Below are 26062 nucleotides of genomic sequence, written 5' to 3'. Positions count from 1 at the left end.
CTTATCGATTCTGACGTCGTATCTATCATAATGTCTTATGTGATTAAAGGAAAATAATTTCGCAAAAACATCTTTCAATATTTTCGTCGAAACGTGACACGCGAGTATATTGACTTTTATCGATCGATGAAGACCGCGAGACGTTGTTGTAAAAAAAAAATGAGACTTGAATGCTGAAAATAGATGAGTCAAGTGATCAAGATTTGTAAGACGCAAAGAATAACCGAAGGATCTGATCTTACTCTCGTATAAAACCGGTTGTCCGTTCGCGTCGTACGTTGACTTTTCAGCTTTGTATTATATCTTCTAGCACTTGTTGGAAGCAGATCAGATGAATACTTAATTGATCAGTTAAACACCAAACAGATTCTAGTTGTGCGATGCTCATTCTTCTTGACATTTGAAGGAGAAAGTTTTATATTCCAATTCATTGCATGCCTATTTGCATCTTGTCATATTTAATCTGTACGTTAATCTATCGAATTTGGAGATTAGATAATCGAAGTGTCTCGGATCTCTTCATCTGACATTAAGACAGTTTAAAATATCAGAAATTGTAATATATTCATTTTTATTTATTAAAATTTTTTTATCGAAGATTAGAGAGTTTTTTAAAATGCTTGTAAAAGCATTTAAAAAAAGTAGAAGTATATATTTTTTTGAATCTTTCTCTTTTTTTTTTACACAAGAAAGAAGTTTCATAACCAAAACCGATTGATTGTTTCAGTTACTTCAGCACGTCAAGGAACGGATATCCTCCGGGTTTAGATCCGAGGTTTCCGGCTTTCAAGACCGCGGCGACGCCATTTGTTGGTCTGATGGCGCCTTTAGGGGCACCGCAACCACCGACTGTCCCGACGACCTCCCCTCTTTCCAACAAAGATCCGAAAGAACAGAAACAGGATAGTCTCTTCGGCAATCCCGTGTTCCCGCCTATGATCGATATGTCTTCTACTCAGGCTCTTCTTCACATGGTACGCACTGCCAATGCAGCTCAAAACGCTGCTGAATTGGAAACATATCTCAAAGGTAAATATCAAAAAATAAGACCTTGTTTACAGATAAGAGAAGTCCCATTTATCTGCCGCAAATAATTATTTTTTAATTCCTGTTTATTTTTTATTCTACACATGTTTTTTATAATTTATATTGTAATATTTAAAAACAATCGATATTTTGACATTCTTTTGAAATTAAGGAGAAATTAATTCTGATATTAATTGAGAAGTATTCGTAAATCAAGAATATTGAGATGACCAACTGCAAGAAAGATTAGCTAACAACATTTTGATTTAAAACGCAGGTGCGAATAAAAGAGACGCGGGAGTGACGAGTCCTTTGGACCTTTCGAGTCCCGGTGGTTTCGCACCTCGCAAGCGGCAAAGACCGGAAACAAGAAGATCCGAAAGCGTATCTCCCAAGCCGAAACCTATCGCGAGACCAATCACACCTCCGCCAGTCAGGTGTCCGACACTCTATGCTCACATGCCTTGCGGCGACGGACAAGCCGTGAATCGCTGGACCATCGAGGACGTCGTCAATTACGTCTCGTCGATCGACATCTGCGCCGAGTACGCACAGGTAAGTCAAGCGGAACCTTTTTTTTCCACGACGCTATTTTCTGCGAGACAAATCGCAGACGATTTGATGCAGATACATTATTTTTCGTGCTATTTCTCTATAAATTTTTTTGCGATAATTTTGTTTGCGAAATATTTCTATAAATTTGAAAGAAAAGATATTTTTGGCGGCAAGAAAAGAATGATTAATATAACAATCAACTTTAATAATTTATTACGCGACAAGGTTCACTTATTTATTAAAGTAAAAAAAAAAACCATATAAGATTCCAGTGATTCGTAAAATTATGCTTCGGATAATATGTATACTCCTATTTTTAATTGGAAAATTTAATATTTCGAAAGTCAACCCCGTAATGACGCGCTCGTTGCGGTCCATCGCGCAATATTTTCTCGAGGCAGCAAAGCGATCTAGAAGACTTCGAATGATCTGACATCAATCAATCTAGACAGTCTGACATTAGCGAGTAGGGCGAGACGGAGCGCCAACGAGAGTTCTATAATGACCCCTCGAAGCTAACGTCGACCCTCCACCCCCTCTCTAGTTTATAGCGTCTACACTTTCTCCTCTTGTTCCTTCTCTTTCTTTCACTCTGTATCTGTTTCTTTTCTCTCTTTATTTCTTTATCGTTCGAAGCGAAATGCGCGAACACGATCTCGCCACTTGCAACTGCTCGCAATGACAGTTTTATGAACCACTTAATACATTCCTCATCTCCTTGGAAAGACGTGGGCGTGATTCTCAGATGTCCATTGAAATTATTCGCGATCACATATTTATTCAAATGTTTTCGCTCGTTTTTCTCTATTTAGAAGCGCGTAATTTTACTAGACGGTAACGACCTCTCGTCTTAAAACTGGGGCGCGGTCCACTTTCTCGACCCCGTCCTTACTCGCGATCGTCGAGAACCGTACGATGAATGGTTTCATAATTCGCGATAAAACGGAGAGATGTAATTATCGAGCTGCTGCCTGGTAGACGCAAATTGATTAATTATAGATAACCCGACACGCTTATCTCGCACGTACACGATACGATCTCTTCCACTTCGCGAATCGACGGGGTCACGGAGCGGGGGGCTCTCGAACCGCGCCACTCCTCGCGAGACTTCGTGACAGAAGTTATTCCTCCGGCTGTCACACCGTTCACTCACACCTGACAGATAGCAAGAACCATGACTTCACCGCGATAGAAAAATTCCTCATCCGTGTCACGAGAGTCGCAATATCTTCTCATTTCACATTGGGAAGTTATTTCGCAATAAAAAATGAAGACTCGATACAAATTTATGGCGGCTCCTTCATATAAATCTGATAAAGATTTCATTATTATTAAGAAACGAAACCGAGCGCAACGGCTAAAAAAAAAAGACTATTTTTAAGGATTTTTTTCTAATAAATAATTGTATTTTTTTTTTTTTTTTTTGTTAAATCGTGTTATTAACATCGCAAAAAATATAATTTGAAGTATCTTTTGTGAAATTTTCGGTAAAAATTATTAATATTTATAGTTATTTATAGCTAGAATAGCTTAAGGCGAATATAACGTCAACGTCGAACTTTTCAAAAATCTTTGCGTCGCCAATTGATGAGATTGAACATCCGATATACTTATTAGTAAATATATTTTAACGAAGGAAATTTATTGGTCCGTGTCGAAATTAAATTCGATCACGTCGCAGTACCCGATTCTGCGGTATCCTTCGCGAGATAAGGATCGATGTGTCGTCTCGGGGCTCGCATAAAGTGCACGGCGGTCGTCTCGGTATTTTGCGACGAGGTTCACCAAGAAGAGCGGCCTCTCTTATCTATATATGCTCTCATGGTTGGCCCTCGTCATTCTTGAATCGAGTCGACGGCTGATCGAAGTACTCGAGAACCCCGCTGTCTCCTTCTACCGCCGCTTCGGCGTTCGATTACATTCGAATATTCATGAATATGCATGACAAGAGGTGGGCGCCCGCGCAAAAATTTCCGACCCTGACAGTCTGACGTTTCGAGGACCGCGACTGCGTTCGCGCGAACGAGCACACGCGCGCGAGCATCCGAACGAGGCCTAACGATTGCCGAGGATAATCGAAACTGACGTGCCCCCAGGGACCTCGCTACACTTCTCGAGAGAATCAGTGTTCGAGAGGAATCTTGGTACCGTCATCCGTAACGAGCACATATTATAATCTCGGGATAATCTCTGATAATGATTTTGCAAATGAATTAATGAATTCTTTAAAATTCGATATATTAAAAACATATAATATATATTATATATATAATATTGTATATGAGCGGACTCGATCATATTATAATTAATTATATCACGAGATAATATCATGAAAATGGCGATAATTAATGCGGCAATTTGTGCGTTTGTCTGTTATTAATGTCCGGTTTAATGCAAGTGTAACGATCGCGCGAATACGCAATATTGGATCGTTAAAATACGTAAAAGTGAAATCTAAATAAATCGTTTAAGGATTATAAAGTGGAGCCGTAATATCCTCTGTACGCGATCGTCAATTACATTTGAATATTTTGCGCATGCAATATTCGATTCACTGTCAAATTATCACGATGAATTTCGAGTGCAAAGAGCACGATCTCGATGCTCATCTCGAGTACCGCAATGGATTCTCTCGGAATTATGGCATCGATACTATATAGTATCGATGATTATAATATTTTAATATTTAAATAAATTTAAATATCAAAAATAAAAATTAAATTAAAAATAAAATAAAATAAAATTTATAAATATAAAATTTTAGAAATATAAAATTTTTAAATATTTAAATATATCATATCTTTTTAAATATTTTATATTTTATTTTTATCGATGATTATATTATTATTTTCGAGATTATAATCGCGAAAAGGATGCCGTCAATTGAACGGCAAAAGCGAGCCTTCCGTAGATCAGTTCGAATTATGGCGATGAACCTTATACAATATTATTACGAATTGTACGCTTATTTTCGTTCGAATCAACGATGCGAAACGGATAAATAAACGTGAAAAATTATCGTTGCAAAATTTTATACAAGTACTTATAATTAATACTTTGTACGTTGAGTATTTATTTTTACGACGTAGAAAAATTTGAAGTGATCAATTCTACTTTGATATATTAATAATTATAATGAACATATTACTAGGATTATATGTGACACGCGCTATTAACAATGCAAGAAATTTCAATATTTATCAATCATATTTATAAATTCTATGCATAGTCCGAAAAGATTTTATTTATACGATTTGATTTGTGTGACAAATATTAAATGATTAAAATTATTGTAGTTAGATTCAAAACTTTAATCCTCGCAATTTTATTTCTTAAAATTTCGACGAAACTTTTCCTGAAGGATAAGATCCGTAAACTATTATGCATCATGTAAACGCGAAGAGTAAAAGTAATTGTAATATATTCCTTTAACGATATATATGTCGTTGATTGCTAGGGACTGATGGGGTACGTAGGTGTAACTTATCGCAACGGGGAGAACGTCAAGTGGGTATAAGAGATTCTGTCTGCTCGAAAGACTCGAACGAGGGGGTTAAAGCGACCGCTGCATACATAAGCGCGACTACGCGTCCTGGCTGACATAAGATCGTTCCGTCCTGGATCGTTAGAAAGTCATGAATGTGGATCGACCCGGTCCATATGTCTTCCGTGATGCGGAGCACACGAAGGATACAGTGTCCCCTCACGTCCCACGTACGCTCCTCCGTTGTATTCGTTTGTCGCTAGCGTTTTATCGGTTCGATATTTGTCAACTATTCAAGATCAGTCTTCGATTATGCTTTAATCGAGCGTTTCTCGGTTTTTGGATTCCGATTAATCGAACGAAATTGATCGGAAACATTTTTATTTATATTTTTTATCCATCTTCGAAGGAAAACTTACTTGAATCTAATCTTGAAATGTTTTTTAAGAACAATGCTATAACACCGATACATCAGTTATTATCGACCGTTTCTAACGCAACTGGAACTTTTCAAATTACTATAGCTAATTTTGCAGGAATTTATAAATCTACCGCATGCAGAATTATAAAAAAAGTAACAATACCTCTGGCTTCTAAATATCATCGTTTTCCAGAAAACACAGAAAAGTAACACGTCAAGAGCTTTACAATATTGCTAAATTTCCATGGGTTATCGATGCAACAGGTTGCACTCGTATTAGAATTTAAAATTACTTAATAAATATTTTTTTACCTGGAATTTTGAACAAAAATATCCAGAAGATCAAAATATTTTCAGGGATTTTTTTTTATAAGATTTGAATAAACATCCTGATTAATCGTCAACTGTCACGACATCCTTTTTTCATTCTGTGACTATTTAAAATCCTGCAAAATCATCGTGTTTCTAAGAGATGATAAGTCGTAAACTATTATTTATTATACGTTACTTATATTGATGAGATGAAAATCTGATTCAAACGCGTCGGTTCTTCAGAGTGAGATCTTCAATTGCGCAAGAATTTCCCGATCAAACTCTCTGTGCGGCAAATCGTATTTATCGCATTTACTCGCGCTAACAACGCGCACGAAGCGTGCCGCTTCGCAATCGGGACGAGCCATCGAGCCGATGGATGGATCTCTTTTTCCCAACTCGCAACGTATACTACGCAGCGTATGCGGCACGGCGAGACCGCAAGAGCGCGGACTTTCTAACGATTCGGCGCGAGGCATGATCTGACCCGGGTCGACCTCTCGTTCTCGCCGACTGGAACTAACGTGTAGCACCTTCACACACGTAAGCGCCTCCTGGCACTGGTCAATTAATCATTAATAGGCGCTAATACCCGCCGCGTATCGCCGCGTCGATTACGAACGTGCGCGCGTCGAATGATGCAGGACGTTCTTGTTCCAGATTCCTGCGGCTTCGAGTCGAAACGCTTCCTTCTATGTCGATCAATCTATAATTTCATCGGCCACGCTCGATTCCGAGGGTTGCCCCGACATAGACGTCGGATATGTTTGGGAAAGGATTGTATGATGTTTCTATGACGGATGATCGATGAAGTTGGAGATCATTAAAAATGATTGTATTGTTGTGCGATTGGACGCTTCCTCTATGTTATACAGATTCTTCTTTTTGGTTAACTTTACAGGTTTTTTTTTTTTTTTATTATTTGTTTATCGCAATATCAATTTTTTGATATCAAAAATTTTAATAATTAAACTCTTTAATAAATTAATTTAATAAATAAATAAATTATCGATGTCAATTTAATTGAGTTAACTGGATGACATAAGATCCTATAATTTTCGATTAGTATAATCGCAATCTATTTTTGATATATATAATTATTAATACTTTTTGTTCAGAAACCAACATATAATACTTAGCGATAAAGACAGTTAACAAAATTAATTAAGTGTGTTATATAAGTATATTTACACCAAGCGTGCGGCAACTGTCGATTTTAAACAGTGATATCGTGGCAGCTTTTACGCGCTGATTGTACGTTATACTTGCGTCTCTAAGTATCTATAATGATAGCTCCGCGCTCAGTTATACATGGGCATTTATAGGTATTTACGAAATTAATGATGAAAAGCGCGTCGACTGACGCTAATGCGGCCCGTTTGTTCACGTGTAGATCGTTCCAGATATTTTGATGTGATTGTAGTCATTTCGCCATATGATATCGATGAATCGTGTCCATAATGGCCCGTATTCGACTTATTGCGAGCTGTGTGTCGGCATGAATATTAGAAGGTAATACACCGTGGAAAAAACCAGCCAATTTATGGTTTTCGATGCCTCATAAATCGATACGATTCGCATATCTTACTTTGAGTTATCGTTATGTGTGTGCGCTATAAATGAAATGTCTTTTTATATATTAACGATAAATATAAAATTACGTGCGAATTTCATATTAATTATGTAATGAAGTATAGAATTTTATTTAATAAAATTTTATTTAATAAAATTCTTTAATAACATTTTTTAATAAAATTATTTAATAAAATTTTATTTAATAAAATTCTGTATTGAAATAATTCATTATATAATTAATAAAAAATTTACACGTAATTATATTTATTAATATATATATTTTTTATCCGATAAATACACTGAAAATAAGGAAATATAAGAATCGATATCTGATGTCGCATTTCGTTCGGAACGAAGTAGCGTTTTACAAATTCACGTACGTCCTCCGGCAAATTAATAATCGCAATTATTCAGTAATTAATGATATACGTCTCCATTCGGACGAATAAATCCGAATTTGTTATGGCGAGTGCAAATTATACTTAGAAAGTAGCCTTTTATCGCGGGCAGTAGACAAAGTGCCCGAGGGTTTTCACGAAATTATTGCGATTCGTCGATCGATTTAATGATCGGCCACACGTGGTCAGCGCCTACTAATCGCCAGAACGTTAATTAACCTGGGGGCCACGTGCGCGCTTTCTCCTGCATCCTATATAGGCGCGCAGGAGCACGCAGATATGTCCACATGAACGTGAACTAGGAGAGACACGTACGTTCTTACTTGGGCCTAACACCGTTTTTCTCCGTCTGACAGATCGCTACCGTACGTTTTAGAAGCGTATACGAACCCGATAATCGCGAAATGGCCTCAAGCTTCTATCTTGTATAGCTTCTGTCATTTACGGATAGAAATGTTCCGAGGCGTGTTCGTCAAATGTGCATTTAATTAGAAACGATTGAAAGCAGGACGGTTAGCAAACGCTTTCAGTCATATTTCAATTTTTCTCGAATCAGTTCGTTTCAATACGAGAAATATAAAAATAATAATCGTTCAACAAGCATTCATCAAACTGTCAATTTACTAAAAAAAAAAAAAAAAAAAAAAATGGAAAGGCATTCTATTCGTAAGAAACGAAACGGTATATGACCTCGCTTTTAGTGACGTCACAAGCCGTTACACAATCTGAACGATATCTGAACTTTGTTACGGTAATATACGTGTTATATCTCCTTAATCATCTGTGCACGATCTAACAACAACGTGTATATATCTTATTTCTTCCCATTTTTTTTTGCCCTTTTCTTTCCTCTATTTTTCGTACGGTTGTATACGCGATCGCATATTAACAATCTGAGTTTGCGAGCTATCGCTCACGTTTTCCACGCTGCGGTCGTCGAACCCTTCCAGCTTCGACATCACGTTACCACATATTCCCGACTAGTTAAGGCTGCCCGCATCCTACACGCCGTTACGTATTTATGGACATTGTAATCGCCAGGCGGTCGCTAACAACGCGGGAAAGACGATGTATACGATGTGCACGCAATGTGTATCGACAGCTGGTCGCTCTCCAAAGTCGAGCTGTAATCAATGTCTTATTAGTGCTGGGATTTACTTGCACATTTTGGCCAGATTTCGTGACTCACGCCTATTGCCTCTCACTCACCGTATCTGGCGACTCGTTGCTAACGCACGAGCGGTGAATGGGGAACAATAGGCGTGAGCCACGGGCCGAAATGTGCAAGTAAATCCCAGAACTGATTGAACTCTCGCGGCGTGTCTTCGCCATGCTATAAGTCTCGTTGCCCTTCTTCGGGGATCGTTCTAGTATATCTCTTTCGGCTACCGTTCTCGTTAGCGCACGCTCGCATGAACAACGTCGAGAGCGATTGAATTAAGGATAATGTATGTCAACGGTTAAGTCGTTTACTAGGAAAACGCTCGTCGATGATAATGTTAGAGCTTGGATATATTGATGATAATTCTAATGGACTTAATCATACAGAATTTTTACAGTATTATTCTATGAAGCGAACACAATCGTTGCGCAATAATTATTTGATAGCGTGTAATCAGAATTAATTTCGAGACTCAAGATAGAGATGTTAATATTGTTCTCTGTGTAGAAATCTTCGTCGAGCAATAACATCGATATTTATTCAAGTCTCAAGGATTGTCATAATGTTGCTTTAGATTTACGGAGCGCGTTACAGATCCTACGATAAAATGTCCGCGATTTTATCTTTATGTGCCGGTTTCAAGATCAAAGATCGGCAAATGTCTCGGCTGGATGTCTCGGCGTGATATCGCCGACTCTATCGATTGATTCCCGTTCAGCTCGTTAGGGCTATGACTAATTATACCTCGTTATAGGTCAGAGCTTAATTACACCGCGGGTGAGATTCCACCTCCGCTTTCGGTCTTATCGCCTTCGTGATCTTAGAAGCGGCAACAGGTTCTCCCGTAGCCGCTGCCTCCATTTTATGCACGAACACCATAATTCCTGCTCCGAATATCGTTGAACTCCCGCGAACCCCCGCATTCATATGCCACGAGCGATGTAACGAGAATTACCAATTTATATTTATACATGCACGCGTCCCGCTGTACCGTCCGCGTATGAACATAATTAATCGAGTGGTAAACGAAATTAATGCTCCCGCTAAATTTCATGCTGCACGAGCTGTCTTTTAGTTGACATTACGACCGACGAGAAGGAAAAGGACACAGGCAAAAGTGAAATACTGGTTGAAGAATATTAATGAGTAAGAAAGGAAATAATAGTTCTTTCAAGTTTTAAATGTGAGAAGACTAATAGCGCGTTATTCTTCTTTAATTTGCAAAAAATATAGGATAGCCTCGAGTGCGCACACAAGTCTGTTTGATCATATAATATAAATAAATTGCACAAACTTTTTTTTCCGCATCGTATTGTGTACTGATACGCGCATAAAGTCACGCCGATTTTTAAATGGCATGTCCTTGTATAAACGGATGCGCGCTCTCAGTTTCATTAAATTCCTATACGCCATTCTTTATCTCAGACATTTTTAATCGATTGCGCAAGCACGCACAATCGCAGGAACATGATCATCCGCAATTTCACAAACGAGAGATTTATCGCACAAACCGTGATTATTTCCTGCACGCGAAGTATTTTAAAATTTTCTTCTTTCATTTTATTAGCAAATACAGGTAAAAATATTTTTAAAAAATATCAATTTTACTCTATTTATATCACATTTTTTTCAATTTATATACTTTTATATATCTTTATAACATCCTCCTGTATACGTTTGTATATGTATAAATATCGTTAGGGATATATTCGTACATACTTTTAGATCAACTCAACGCATATGGAGAATTCCTGCAATGAACGCGTTCACGCGTTATACGGTAGCGCGATATCTCTCGATTTTATGAAGTTCCACCCTACCTGTCTACCTACGAACGAAGCGTGTGCGATGAGCACGTGTTACGCGCGTACCTCACTTCCCCGAAGCTGATTCGCTTCGCTTCGTTCGCCGCGTATCTTGTTATCGTTTAAGGCTGATTACGAAACGTGGTAGATGCGCGGGCCGCTTTGAGGAGATGATTGCGCGATGATGAGGTCTGGAATCATGAAACATCGGCGACACGGTCGTCACGGCCGACTCTATTTCCTTCTCTTTCTTTCTCTTCTTATTTTAATCATGAACGACGAACGAATCATTTCTACGCGTCCTTTTCCTTCTCCCTCTTCGAGTTACAGCTTGATGAATGGGCGACCCTCTATTTTCTTCCTCCCGCTTTCTCCGATACTACCTCGTAATCGCTCGGGTGGCAGATCTAGGTTGCTAGCGCTTACGTCATTCAACCGCGCAATCTTTCTTCAAGCGAGCTCGTATGGTTCCTCTTCCTCCTGCAGGAACACGAGACTCGGGTCATCCGCGGGACTGTTCATCTCGCTCGACTCACGTCGATCATCGTCAAGAAAGTGCCACGCGAGCGAAACTACACGAACTGCTCTCACCTTTTCCCGCGAGCGTGCACTTACGACACGCTCATTACAGCCGAATCAGAGATCTCGCTCTCCTAAGATATCGACTATAGATAATTTGAAGCGACGCGTGTCGTTCGCTTCATTGATCTCGCGCCCATTATTTAATTGATCTACGATATCTTATGTTAGAATATTGATATATAATCATAATATCAATATGTAAAGCTTCTAAATAATAAATATCAATAAATATTAAAACGAGCAAATAAGAGTCACGCGCCGGGAGGAAGACGCCAAAATTATGTAAATCTTCTTAAATACAGTTACATTTATTAATTATACATTTATGTCCCACATTGAGCCATCCTCAGTATAAAAAAGTACAATAAATAAGAATAGGAAATAATAATATAAAATTTAATTACAAAAGAGAACATACTTTAAAACTATATAAATAACAATTACATCCGAGAATATCAACCGTGAATCTGTAATTCGAGAGACTTTCCATCGATGACAGTTGTTGGGAGGGATGAAACAGACGTCAAGTGTCAAACTCGATCCTCATAACGCTAATATAATTAACGTTAAAAAAATATAAACGAAACGAAACGAAAAGTGTAACGAATTTATAATTAATGAACGTAACTGTATTTAAATAGATTTATATAATTTTGTTTAATTACGTCTTTCTTCCAGCACGTGGCTCTTATTTGCCCGTTTTAATATTTATTGATATTAATATTAATTTTGATATTAATATTGATATATTTTAATCTCATTAAAGACCTTTTTTATCGCGCGAGATGCAATAAATATCATACGGCGAAGAGGAAATTGTAAATTTTCTCGCTCACATCTCTCCATCGTTTCGCTAAAGCTTACCGATCTCAACCAGCTGGTTCACTTTAACGCATTGAAAATGCGGCAAGCGGATAGGCACTTCTCCTTTAAAGGACCCGCGTGCTTCTCGTCTTACCCACCTCCGGTACGCATCGGCACGTTCATTCTATCTGTCGCGTTAAAACGCATCTCCCGGTACATTCACGTCTCCCCACCGTTGTCTTCCCGTCTCCAACTGCACGCGCGGCTATCGGATGTTATAGACAGTTGGTATTTTTACCGCATTCTCGATTCGGCTGACAAACTGGAGGATACCGTGAAACACGAATAGTGGATCTATACGAGATATGGAGATACGATTAGTCAGGAAGACTCGGCATCGCGCTTTAATGGGCATCGTTAGCCGTTCGGGATGAAAGGGAAGAGCGTGTCGGTACGTGACCGTGATAGAGAGACGCCCCTAACTTAACTCGGGTTGATGTCTAACGCAATGAGCGATCCGATGAGCGAGAGACTGACGAGGAAACGTCACGTCGTGTGTATCGCCCACATCTCTCCCGGCGAACAACCAACGCGCGGATAGAGAGTGTCCCGGCTAATCGTCCTACGATCGTCATCCGCTTTAACCCCCCTTTCACGGCGTAGAATACTATATGGCGAACGAAGAAACCGTCAATCGGTTCAGATGAAAACGATACAACGTAAGACGTCTAATGAGCGCCGCTTTAGCTACCGTTTCTTGTTAGGTTCTCTGGAATCCATGCTATTTCTAATACTTTTTCTTCATTAGTTTGACGATTGATCTTTCTAGCTTCTACGAACAATTTTATTACCTAACATTTGTTTCTCCTAGAAAATTTGAAAAGATTAATGATTTGATGAAAAAAGAATATTCCCGTGAAAAATATAAATATTTTAATTTTCTAGTTAATCAATGTCAGATAAACTTCACGCGCATGGACACTCTGTTCAATCTGTTCAATAATAACGATAGAGGAGGTGGAAATGATTTTTATTTATCTTGTGAGATTTTAACAGCATATTGATGTCGTTAATATACCCCGAAGAAATTGCTGCCGCCGAAAATATTACCGTTTATCGTGCGCTCGACGTTCTCCTTCTCTTAATCGACCCGATCTGTCGTTATATCCAGGAGATCAGAAGTGGGTCGTGATACGGGCGCGGTAGCCAGTCACGGCGAAGGTAAGGTAAGGTTCGGTTAGGTGGGGTACGCACGATCTCATTCCCTGCACGAGGGTAATGATAATTAATCCACCAGGGGACCGCTCCTTTCAGCTCGACCACGCCAACGGTCAACGTCGGCCAACACGCCAGCCGTTGTGTGTTGTTCCTCCATCTCGTTCGACCGCGTACCGATCTCCTCCCTCCTCCTCTTTCTCCTTCACTTCGTCGACCCAGCCGCTCTTTTCTTCCCATTAACCAATTAATAACGTCACCTAGTCCGGCGTTACCGTTCCGGTTCTCCTCGCCGCATTGACCCTGACGAACGGTACCTTCGAGCTAGGCCGGGTTCGAAGAACCCTCGGGTTAGGCGATTATAACCCTCGAGGACGTAAAATCGTTAGATAGTACTGGAGATTAAGAGGCAAACCTTATCGATGCGTTGCGTTATGATTACGCAAAAATTTGGCAATTTTCAAAAAATCCGATAATAGCTACATATACCATAAAAATATCTCAACTTATATTCTCGTTTATTTATTATAATTTCTGTGCCTATAGATAGATTTTAATAATCGGAAAGCTTTACTGATTGCGACTCTACGAAAGAGAAAGTTTATAGATTTATTATATTATATTTTAATTATAATATTTTATCTTTTTATTTTATATCTATTTTACATTTATCTTATTTTATATTTTTATTATAATTTATTATAATAAATTTTTATTAAAATAATATAAATTTTCGAAAGAACATTCTTCTCGGATACAATCCTCAAGAGGCAGACTTCTCTTCTCTAATCTTGAAGAGGCTTATCATTATTGCGTACGAGTATTATCGATCGTCTGTACCGGTTGTCTAATCACTTGCAATTCTTCAACACGAGTACATACGTAATTAAATTTCTTCGTTGTGTGTGAAAATCACCTCGAAGGCAGGCGCCTAGAAACAATTTCTTCGCAACAGCCTCGAGCACTTATCGCGAGCGTGTTGCACGATAGTGAATAATTATTTGTAGATTACAACTGTATTTTTCTAACTACAGATCGAAGATGATAGATACTTGGACGGGGCAGAGAGCGCATTATCTCACCTCTCGTGGGAGATCGCGAGTGTAATGTCACTCCTGGCAATGACTGCACGATTAACTTGTGTGCGTTACTCGCGATCCAATGCCTTTTTTTCATATGCAATTTTCTTCCGAGAATTTTCTCAAGATCGTGGGACGAGTGCGTTTCTGCGGCGCGCAGTGTGTTAACATAATTGCATTACATTCTCTTTATTGTTTCTCACTCGCCTTTGTCTTTCGTCGTCTGACGATAAGTATCACGACATTGGTACACGTTGCGTTAACGTAAATGAATGTCCCATTGATTTCTCGATAGATGAACGACTTAAGTTATTATTTCATATATAATTGCGTATTCTCCTCATTTTAAATGTTTCTATTCGCAATCTACTGATGTATACGCGATTGTTTCGTAAAGCGTGTTTTTAATAGAACGCGTCATCTCGTCTTTAAATATTCCTCTATCGCAATCTTAACCGGATTATTAATCTCCGTCCGACGTGCATAGTCTCGAATCTCACGATTGTACCAGATTGGAGTAGATGCGGTTGTGTTCGAGACCGCGTTGCTTCACGACGAGAATCAATCATATCGTTTGTATGTAGGATTTTACTAATTACATAACCGTTAAATAACCAAGTTAATATTTTGTGAAGACAAGGAAGAAGATTGACATGCGAAGGAGATATATGTTTTTATCAAATCTCATTTATTCACAAAATTAGGATAAAAAACAATGGTCAATAACTATGGAATTGTTTGTTTTATCGTTTTATTTAATGTTGTCATACGTCCTTTTTTTCCCCAGACATCGTCCTCTTTTTAGGGTGACCGGGGATGTTTGTGGGGATTTTTCGAATGTGTCCGGGATTTAAGGATATTCTTAAATACTTTGCTTTTTAAATTTAATTAACCACATACAGTAAGATAAATAGGTATTTAATAATAAAACTTCTTTTAAATTTAACATGCTTAATTTATTCATTTTACTCTAACGATAAGTACTAATGAAAACGAGATAAAATGATTATTAATTTATTGTTATAACCAACTTGTTAACCTATTCGTATTTTTGTATATGTCCGAAATTTATGGGCTATAAATTCTAGTTTTGAAAATTTTATCATAGCAACCCTAGCTTTATTGCACAATGAAATAATCACATATACACTGTAAAAATTTTTCTAAATATTCAAACACATTTTTGTCCGAATTTTCAGATCTGGGTGCCCGAAAAAAATTTTAAACAATCTGTCTTAATCATCAAAATCGCTTTTTTCCGAAAGTTCCGAAGAGTGTGTCTGGAAAAAAGCTGCAGACACACTTTGTCCGAAGTTTCAGTCGCTTTTTTTTTACGGTGTAACACGTATGTATTAAGACAACGAAATGTTTTGTTTCATTCCTCATCGCTCTTCTGTACCGCGTACGACCGGTATTCGCCGCTGGTAATACATATTGTCATAAGCGGTTGAGACGAGACGAGCCGAGCCTTGGACCGAATGCATGATCCTCTCTGCCTCCAAGTGTGCCGAAGATTTATTGCTCGCGCGAGATAGATCGGGGCCTCTCTCGCGCGCGAGTTACAGACTTTCCCAGAAAGATGTAACCAGACCGACGCGACGGCGGAACCGCAAACCAGTCGATGCGCTTTCTCGCTTTGTTTCTCCCCGACGTCTCTCGAAAGAGATCTCTCACATCCCGCTGTCGTGCTTGTATACGATATGCTTACGGCGAGATTTATCGTCAGCCGAAAACGTGCATACGAGAGATATACCGTACGTGTATATCGGCGTTCTGCATATGTACGATAATGATGAATAACATCACCGCCGGTCATGAATATACGAATCTGAAACATATCGACTCTTCCCGACTTTCACGGCTTTAGATCATTCGTGTCATTTTTATGCCGCACGTCGAACAAAGTGATACTATTTCGCGCCCTCTTGTTGCGAAAACAATCAGATAATCGCGACGGCGGCGGCGGTACAACTGGATTTACGCGAGTACAATACTCGAATCAAGGATTGCATGATATAGAAACGCGCAGGAGTCGTGACATCCTTGTTATGTTGTAATCGTAACATGTGTTGACGATGAGCGAAACGAAATTCTCCAAGCCAATTGCAGTTTGTCTCTCCATATAAGCTTTCGGGATTTCGTCTATATGTATCCGCGAATAAAAAATCGCGATATTATGCTTCAGAGATGCTGCTGTTATTTTGTTGCTTGTCAAACATTTTCGCGACATTAAGAGCCGGTTGTTCCAACTTCTTGATAGATTTACCCGTCAATCATCCATTAGATAAATATTAATATAAATAGACACCTTAATACGATGGTTGGAATAAAGAGTAAAACTACCATTCGATAATAATAATTTAATCCATAGATAAACCTTACAATAGATGAAATAACAATTATTGATATTTATCTAATGGGTGATTGACGGATAAATCTACCAAGAAGTTGGAACAACCATAAATTCTAAATAGATTTCATTACGTTCAACGGAACGTAGCGTAGTTATAGGAAAATGCAATTTTTTTCTCTACTGTTGAATGAATTTAGCTATAAATAAACTTAAGAATTACAAAAATTCGACAATTAATATGCTTAAAAAAGTGATAAACGCGTAACTATGAATCACATCATTAAACGGTATAGTAATCTCATATTTATCTCATCATTTCAATCGTTTAAATTGAGATTCTCGATTTTTAATCTCTGATTTGTGAAAGAAAATTTAAATAATCCCTCGAAGCCTTCTGTGTCAAGATTGCTCGAAAGGCAAATTAACGATCAGTTGTGTGATTTATTTTTGGAAATAGTTACTTTTGCGTACATAAGAACGACGAGAGCGTAGGAAAACCGACCGACGCGAATTCTGGTCAAGTTTTGTGCCCGGAAGGAACGTCTACGAGATGGTTGCACGTATTTTAGGAAGGCCTGAGAACCGGTCAGCCCCTTGTTTCACTCTTTTCTTAGCAGGAAGGAGCCTAGCATCATCTTTCGCGAAGATAATGAAATGATTTAGCAGGGGCGGAGGTACGCGCGTGGCCAAGGGCAATCGTCGGGCGAGAGATTTAACCCTTTCGCATTCACGGACAAGTTATCTCGCTAGCCAAAATTTCATTTATCTAACGCTTTGGAGGATACATTTCATTTGCGCGTGTCTTTAGATTTAAAATATCCGAGGCAAGAAATTTGACACACGATTACGTTTAGTGTTAAACATGGAACATATGAGCATTGGACTTCAAGTCCAGCATTTTTGAGTCACACTGTAGAATAAGAACACGTCCAGCATCGGTCGGATGCTGCCGGCGGGGACGATTACGCAGATGTGTGCCTTGTGTGGAGCAGAAGAGGAGGACGTGCAAAGGGTCGATTCCCTCTCCTCAGCTCACTCGCGCCTCTCTCGCAGTCGCGCGTGCGTGTTCGTAGACACACCTACATAATGTAATCCCATCACTCATGCATCCGGAATTAGTATGCACTTCGACGAGCGATCATGTGCGTGCACGGTTGAGCCAGGCATCATCCCTCTCTTCGCCTTTCCTCCCCGAGCACACGTGTGCGTCTCGTATAGACGTGAAGAAGGAAGATCCAGGGGGGTGGTAAGACCGGGTATAGTGATAGGAGGGGGACAGGACGAGAGAGGCAGAAGTGATTACAGAGCGCGAGCCCCTGGTTGCCCCCGGCGCGTGCGTCCAGATCCGACCATCCTCTCCCTCTCATTCACCCTCCCCCTCCCCCCCTTATACAATCCACCCGATTTCACCTTTCCTGGAACACGGCCCCCGGGGGATACCGTTGGATTTCAACGCGCCGGTATCCAGGAACGTTAAGGCCGCCGCGCCGACATGCTGAAGGTAAGGATGCTGACTCTCTCTGCTTCGGCTGCGTCAGATGGCTTCAAGGATCTTTGCAACCTCCACGTTAAAAACGCGGTTGATTCTTACGATAATTCGAAACAACGCGCGACATTCGTGGAATGTTCAATTGAAATGATGATTTTATTTTTTTCTCTCGGAAATATATATCGGAATTGTAACGTGCAAAAATGGGAGCGCAGAGAAATTAGACGATGTAAAAAAAATTCGACGTGGCGCCACGAAGAGTTAAATTAGCTGTACATCGACGGAGAGCGAACGGTACTCGCAAAAACAATGATTGATCTTAATGGGCAATAAGAAACGCGGTGCCGCATAAGATAAGAGAAAATGAGTAAGCGATTAACGTCGGGATCGGTTACGCGGTACGAACACGCGACAACCGCTCGTTTGTGGTCTGCGTTATTTGATGTGACGGACGATCACGTTGAAGATGAAATTATCTAACGTGAGATTCGGTTAAAGATGAAACGCCGGAAAATCGTGGGCGTTTTATTATTACACGATTTCTCTGGTGATCGTCGCTACTGTGTTTACGAGCTAGAAAAGGCGATTTTATTGATCTATGAAATTTAGATATCACGGAGAACGAAGAGAAACGCGGATAAAGTGATGGAGAATGTGTCACATGCGTAAATCTTAAACAGCAAGGTATCCACTCCCTGGAAAAATATAAAAAACCTGGAATTCTCCGAGAATTTTTTTTGTACCTGAAGAAATCAAAATTTTATCGTGGAATTTTATTGAAAAAAATTTTATTTATTTTTTTTATTTTCTCTTTTTGATAATATTGCTTTAATACTATAAGCAATCCGTCAATAAGCTAAGTTGTAAATTATATATCTAAAATATATTCTAAATATATATATATATATATATATATATATATATATATATATATATCCTTTTTTGTTTATATATTTAACGTCTTAACAAAATATATGCAGTAGATATCCTTTATTTTAATTTTTAGTGATAAAAAATTAAAATGTGTTATGCAAGTTACAAATATTTTTATCTTAACGAAAGCTATCGTTTTTTTTTTTTTTTTTCGATATTGTAAATCTAGCATGATGTGATATATGTGATATATTTTGGTGTGAATATTTGGTAAATATGCAATATTTACTTGTTTGTTTCCCTTCTGCATCAAAGTTTGGCCAATTTTACTTCAAATAATAAATTGTAAATAAGGAATAAAACACTACATTTATATATAAACGAAGAATATTTTATTTGGAATTAGATATATCTCTTGTTAGTAATCAATAAATTTTTATTTTTATTTATATTAGAATTTATTTAATTATTTATTAAATCAAAATTTCAGTTTTTATTTTAATATAAATTTATTCAGCTTGTATATGTGTATATGTACGCCCACTATGTTATACCGATAACTGAAAGATGAAGATATTTTCAGGAAATTTTTTTACAAGATTCGAATAGACATCCTATAAATGTGAAATTTATTTCTCTTGTTTAGCGATATCTTTGTTTTAATTCTTCTGTTAATATTTTGTCTTGAAAGTTTTATACCGAAAATGTTTAACATTTAACATTTTCTACAATAATTTTGAACAATAGCATAAGTATCGTATCACGTGATGCGATTCTACGAGAATAATACTTTCGTTATATTGCGCTCGCGAATTGCGAACCAACCGTATCAACTTTGCTCTCCTCAATTGTCCATAGTCCGAGTGAAAACGCGAAATTATAGCGACAGCAATTAAGCAGCCGACGAGTCGCGAAATCGTAGGCCTCCGAGCGTCTCTTCGCTTAGGAAATAGACGCGCGCGGGCCCGCTCTGCTTCATCTCGAAGACGCTAAGCTAGTATTCGCGCTGAACTTTCACCGCAATTAAACTAAAAGCGCAATTTCCACTGCGACTGCGTTTACTCCTACTAGGGTCAATAGTTTCGCGCCGCCGCGATATCGCGCCAACGTAATGCAAAATTTTGCATTCGCAGTTCTACGGAATCGCATCAAAACCTGTAATATCGCGGAAGAACGTAATGTATGTCTGTATTCTCCGAAAAATTCAATAGTTCTTTAAAACGATATTTAGCTAGCGAAGAACTGTCAAAAATTATATCGAAATATTTCGAGATTATTAGAGAAAAAAAATTATATATCACAGAAGTATAATAATCATGTAGATTATTAATTAATATTACATAAATATTAATTAAATTTTATTAAATTAATAGAAAATTTGACGATACATGTATATATGTATATTAAAAGATGCATAAAGATTTTAAAAAGAAACTGTTTTGAAATATTTTGAAATTATTAAAGAAAAAAATTATATATCATAGAAATATATTGTACAATAGCCTTGTATATTATTAATTAATATTGCATATTTGAAATTTTTAGACAATTTAATGATATGCGTATATGTATATATTAAAAGATGCATAAAAAATTTAAAAAGAAATTCTCTTCTTCGTCCAGAGGCGAGAGAGAATTTCGCGACGCGAGTAACAGGCGGATCGTAGCCGAAGAGTCGTGGCGTGACGGAGGAAAGGTTTTGTCGTCGAGATTTACGCACGGATGCACTCATAACCGTGAATTGCGCGCCGCAGCCGACAGGCCGGCTATTATCATTACCCTGATCCACATCTACATTGTCATTAGGTAGACCGGCGACGGCTACAGCTCTTCGAACCTGGTCGATACCGCCCCTCGGACGAGAAGACGGTGGTTCGTGCGTTCACCATTTGCCGCTTCGTACTCGAAGGAAGCGAGGAGAACATTGTTGTTAACCATAAGCCTCGGAAAAAGGAACATGAATAGATGTCAGAAAATATCTGGGATTGAAACTACGATTCGATTGAGTGACTTTACGTTCGGATAACATAAACCTTGAAAAACAAGAGTCTATATTTGTCTATATTTGTAGATATGATCTTTCAATTCTTAGTTCCTTCTTATCATTATATTACTTCTTAATTATTGCGTCTGATGAAATTAAAACGCACTCGAGAGCGCGTCGATAACGGACAGCTAAATTTTTCTCCCGACGACCCCCGCGAGGTTCCAATCGCACGTGCGTGTGTATATGTATCTTCTCGCCTCTCTTCTCTCCCTGGCAATCCGGCGGATTTCTCTTCACAGGTGCCTTCTTCTTATTGACGCCGCATCCGATCCGAATTGAGCAATTACGCGGTGATAATTAGGCCCCGGCTTTATATCTCTGTAAATTACGGCACGGCGGAGCGATCGAGGCGTAAGAGAGAGGGGTATATGAGACAATGGGCTCTCTCGGTGGAACAATGGCGAGGCCCCGTACTGTTTGGGGGGGGGGGGCACGGTTCAGCGCTATAAACAATACCATGGAGAAGCCCGGCTGATAGGGTCGCGGGGTCAGCCCCTGTGGGAGCTCATGACTCTCTTTACTCCTCTTCATCCGCCGTCCCGAACTCCGCTCCTCCTCCGCAGCTTCCTCCTCCTGAACGAGGTCACGAAATTAATTTTTCACCGTACACGAGCTCGTACGAGAGATCCCGGCGTGGCCTCACAGACCCCGATGGGTGGTTTACCGGTGTTTGCTACTATATATTGTACATTCTCTCGCGCACTCCTCTTTCGATATATCGCCGATGAGTATTTTTATTACAGGACATTCTCATTAAATTTCACTCATTAAATCTCACAGGATCGGATCTACATTCTACTTAGCGTTGACAAATTGGGATGAGAATCTGCGCATCTCACCGAAAATTTTGACAATAGAAAAATTCAGCAAATTTTTCTTACCATCTGCCTTTATAAATAGAGTGAAATTATATAAATGATAAATCTGTATATTTTAATTCAACTATAAATGTCACTTTTCGCCCTAAAATTCGCAAATTATAAATTTTAATACAGCTGTTGAAATGTATTATTCGACGGTCTTAATCTCTCTTGTGTCGATCTGAACTTCTCGCAATCTAGAACGCGCGTTCCCGCATCTTCGCCGGTACCCTGTTGTACCTGGCGTGGACCCTGCAGGGCCTTCGCGAAAAGATCACGGTAAGGTCAGATAATGACGGCCCGAACTCTGCAATCACAGAAGCGCGCACGCCACGTGGCTTTGGTACGAGCCTTTAACCGACCTCTCCTCGTATGCATGCCGGATCAAACGCCGAGGCCAGGATCGATGGAAGCGTACAACAACAAGAGTCTTTTTGTTTGTCTATTGTACGATTGATACTTTTTTATCCCCGCAATACAAAAAAAAATGATTAACCTAATATAATGTAAGACAATAAAGAGCGATCGCGCACTATTTATATTCTCGAAAGTTTAAATTTTTATTTTCCCATAAAGGAGCTCGTACTCTTGTAAAGGCGTCACGCACTTAAAAAGAAAAATAATTTTTTCCTTAATTAGACTATCTTCCGATAAACAAGTATCGATTTACTTTATATTTTTATAATGATATTTCGAAGAATAGAAGAAATATATAGCTTCCAAATTATTTGAATAACTTATCGAGGTCACGAAGCTTCTTCCAACGTCGTCACGAGATTAAATGACTGCGGGCCCTCGGGCCAATTCAAGAACGATAAGAAACAGAAGAGTTGCTCGAAGTCGCGCCGAGTCATTCCTTTGTAATTATATGTACCGCACGGCCAATAGGGGGTCCCTGTATCGACAATTAGGGCATTTCGGCTTTCCATTTAACGGCCCCTCGATTGATTCGGATAAGCTCCTTCTTCTTCCTTCATTATCTTTTTTATGATCGGTCGCGTTGTATCTCCACGAGTCTGATTGAGAGTACGCGTAATGACTTCGGAGAGTATCGTTTACGATATCGAAGGAAAAAATAATGACTCGCTTGCATGATTTAGAAAACGAATACTTGCTCTCTTTTCTCCCTTCTTTAATCGGTTGTTAAATTGAAATTGATGGTCTGCATGCATTTTTTTATATTATTATCATCTCGATGGATTCTTGAAAATAAGCTTTATTCTAATAATCGATTATTAATTATATTTCCTCGTTCATAGTATATATTGCAATATTAATTGTTTCTTTGATAAATAAATATAGTATGCTATTTTTCATCAAATAGCAAGGATAAAATTTCATTCAGAATTTATTTCTTCACGACCCAAGATTAATATCATATAATGTTTCATGATGATTAGCTTCTTTTTTCTCTTGGTATCATCAAATCTCACATTTTCGTCTCCCTTTTAGATCGACTGAGATCGGCTAAAAACATCGGAACATTGCTCAACTCCGAATCGCAGAATCTCTCTCGGCGCATTCCTCGCAATTATCGCGGCACCCGCACCGATCGTAATTATATACACGAGTTCGTGTATATCAGCGGTATCAATCGCGAATACATTATTCATAAACGAAAACAACGCTCGACGCATGCCACTGGTTGCAAGTGCCGAGACGGACGACGCGATGCCTTCTTCGCGTAAATAACAATTAAATAGTATGTTTCTGTTCAGTTCGAATCGAACGTAAATTCATTAAGAAAAAAAATAAATTTATTATTTTTTAAATATTTGATAAAAAAGTCAAAATTAAATTCCGTTTGTAGCTTGTAATAAATTGCAGATTTGAAAATAATAACAAAATTTTAATTAATTTCACTCTATGTTAATAGCATTCTGTTCTATAATAAGGATCCCTTTTATGGACGCCTGGAATTGTAAATAAGTAGGATGATTCCTCGACATTTAGCAGAAATTTTGAGAAACGCGTATTAGGATTCATAAATCATGATGGTCGCGACAGTTGGCATGAATGTTGCAGAGAAAAGCGTATTAATTAATTATCAGATAAAAAGTTGCCGCCTGAGATATCATCTCGCAATTTTCACTTGATCTGTGCATTCTATTTTACATCGTGTTATTAAATCATGGATCTCTCTTGTGCCTGTCATCGTCGCCTTCTATCTTTTATAATTGAGTGATTAATATTATGATTTGAGCTTCTTGTTTCTCGTGTTACGAAATTTCAAAAGTCAAAATATTGCGTGAAACGTTGATTTTTACATCAGAAATTCATGTTTCATTTCTTAAATTCACTGTCATTACCGCGACAATGGTTGATGATCGCACGCTGAATTCGTGTTCCCAGGGAAACAGTTATTAGACGGTACGGTCTACTTGGCGCTTTCCTCCTAGCTGTTGATCTTAATCAACTATTGAAATAATATTTTACGCTCATACCGATAATAATACTCTCAAACAACTATTTGAAATGATATTTTACACTCGTACCGATAATATCATTCTGAATACAGAAAAAATATTCCTGGGATAACGCGATAAAAGAGATTCTAATTTATTTTACTGTCTTTAACGTTAATTAACGTTCCTTAATGATTACTTTTAGACTTAACCTACTAAACCCTACTAAAACCTACGCTTTAAACCAATTAGCTTTATCTCTAGACGTAACTAGCCTTATTAGCCTCTGTCCATCTTTGTTCACACACAAGATAATAGTTATTGCGTTTTGCCTAAAGTACATACTAATAATTATTTCGCGGTATCGCGTCATTTAGCGAAACGATCTTCCGCGTGTTACGAAGAATCTAAAAAGAGAAAGAGAGAGAGACGAGAAATACGTGTAGAACGGCCTTCGATGAGAGGACGAGGATATCGGGAAAAAAATTCGCTTGACGATCATCGATCGCTTCGGGCTAACTGCGTGGACCGAGAGGAGAGACACACCTGGTGTGCGAGGACGCGGAACGACTTACTCGGCTTCGTCCCGCACGTTGCATCGGCTCGATTCTGTTGCGGGACACTTACGCCGGCATCAACCGCCGCGATCTTAATCCACGCAGATGCCCATTACGTAATTCCGCGCGGACGGCCAGGGTGATTTTTTCCTCTGCTGATCGTGCCGCGCCCCTTCGGCGTCGTCGTCGTCGTCGTCGTCGTCGTCGTCGTCGTCGTCGTCGTCTGTTCTTAACTGCGGATACAGTTACTCAGATCGGAATAATCTATTCACCCGGACGCGATCCGCTTCCTGCACGGGGGACTGCATACCATCTAAATGGAATCGGTTCCGATCGCTTGGACATTAGATTTATGAGAGATGACTTTATATCTCTTGATACATAATAAATTTACATTTTACAGAAATGTTTGTTTACGTTTATACAAAATCGATAAATGGTAACAACGTTTCAAAAATCATTTGCTTGATTGTGCAATTTGATACAGATATTACGATGGTTAAAATTTTCTTAATCTTTTTAATACATTTGTTCTTGGCTGCTTAATATTTTATTGTTTTCTTTTTTTTTATAACAGCTGATTGAATAGCTGATAAACGTGAAAGATAGTTGCATAAGTGCACAGTTATTAATCTTCCTGATATAGCTGCATATGCGATCATGCTAATGCGGAAATTATAAAAATGTTACGACATATTGGTCCGCACAGACACACGCGAACACCTTTCGGGCTTATACGCGCGATCGATATTCAAAGCAACATCCACGTGCTTATCAATATTTATAACGGGTAACCGCCGCTGTACATACTAAGCAGCGATTTATTAAAAATAAAGCTGCATCGATTATTAATCGTATGTTTGCAGGTCGATGACTGAAATATGCTCCGTGATATCTCAGTAATTAATTTTAGAGCAGGCAATTGTAAATTATAAAATATTGCATGTCGTGAAGAGAATTGCTAATGATATTATTATTTTATTTCTCTAATGTATATAAATTTTTGTCTCTTCCTCTCTTTTACCCCGATCTTACGTTAATTAGAGTGTAATATATAAAG

At 38.6% G+C, this 26062-nt stretch overlaps 1 protein-coding gene across 8 annotated transcripts in view; it reads left to right on the top strand.

Moving 5' to 3' along the window:
- Positions 1-26062, top strand: part of LOC138942823 (nascent polypeptide-associated complex subunit alpha, muscle-specific form) — a 223249-nt gene that overhangs the window by 134736 nt on the left and 62451 nt on the right. For 7 of the 8 annotated variants that reach the window (XM_070313290.1, XM_070313289.1, XM_070313296.1 and 4 more), the window contains 2 exons: positions 728-1029; positions 1304-1581. In XM_070313290.1, coding sequence (XP_070169391.1) covers positions 728-1029; positions 1304-1581 — 580 coding nt within the window. Of the gene's footprint in view, positions 1-727; positions 1030-1303; positions 1582-6458; positions 6694-26062 lie in introns of those variants that run through there. The other variant, XM_070313291.1, reaches the window with a different exon arrangement.

Source organism: Polyergus mexicanus, unplaced genomic scaffold, assembly GCF_030449975.1.
Source record: "Polyergus mexicanus isolate NDT 795.1 unplaced genomic scaffold, iyPolMexi1.0 SCAF_24, whole genome shotgun sequence".
NCBI classification, from domain to species: Eukaryota; Metazoa; Arthropoda; class Insecta; order Hymenoptera; family Formicidae; genus Polyergus; species Polyergus mexicanus.
Note: the sequence above shows the minus strand (reverse complement) of the source record. Positions and strands in the feature narration are given on the sequence as shown.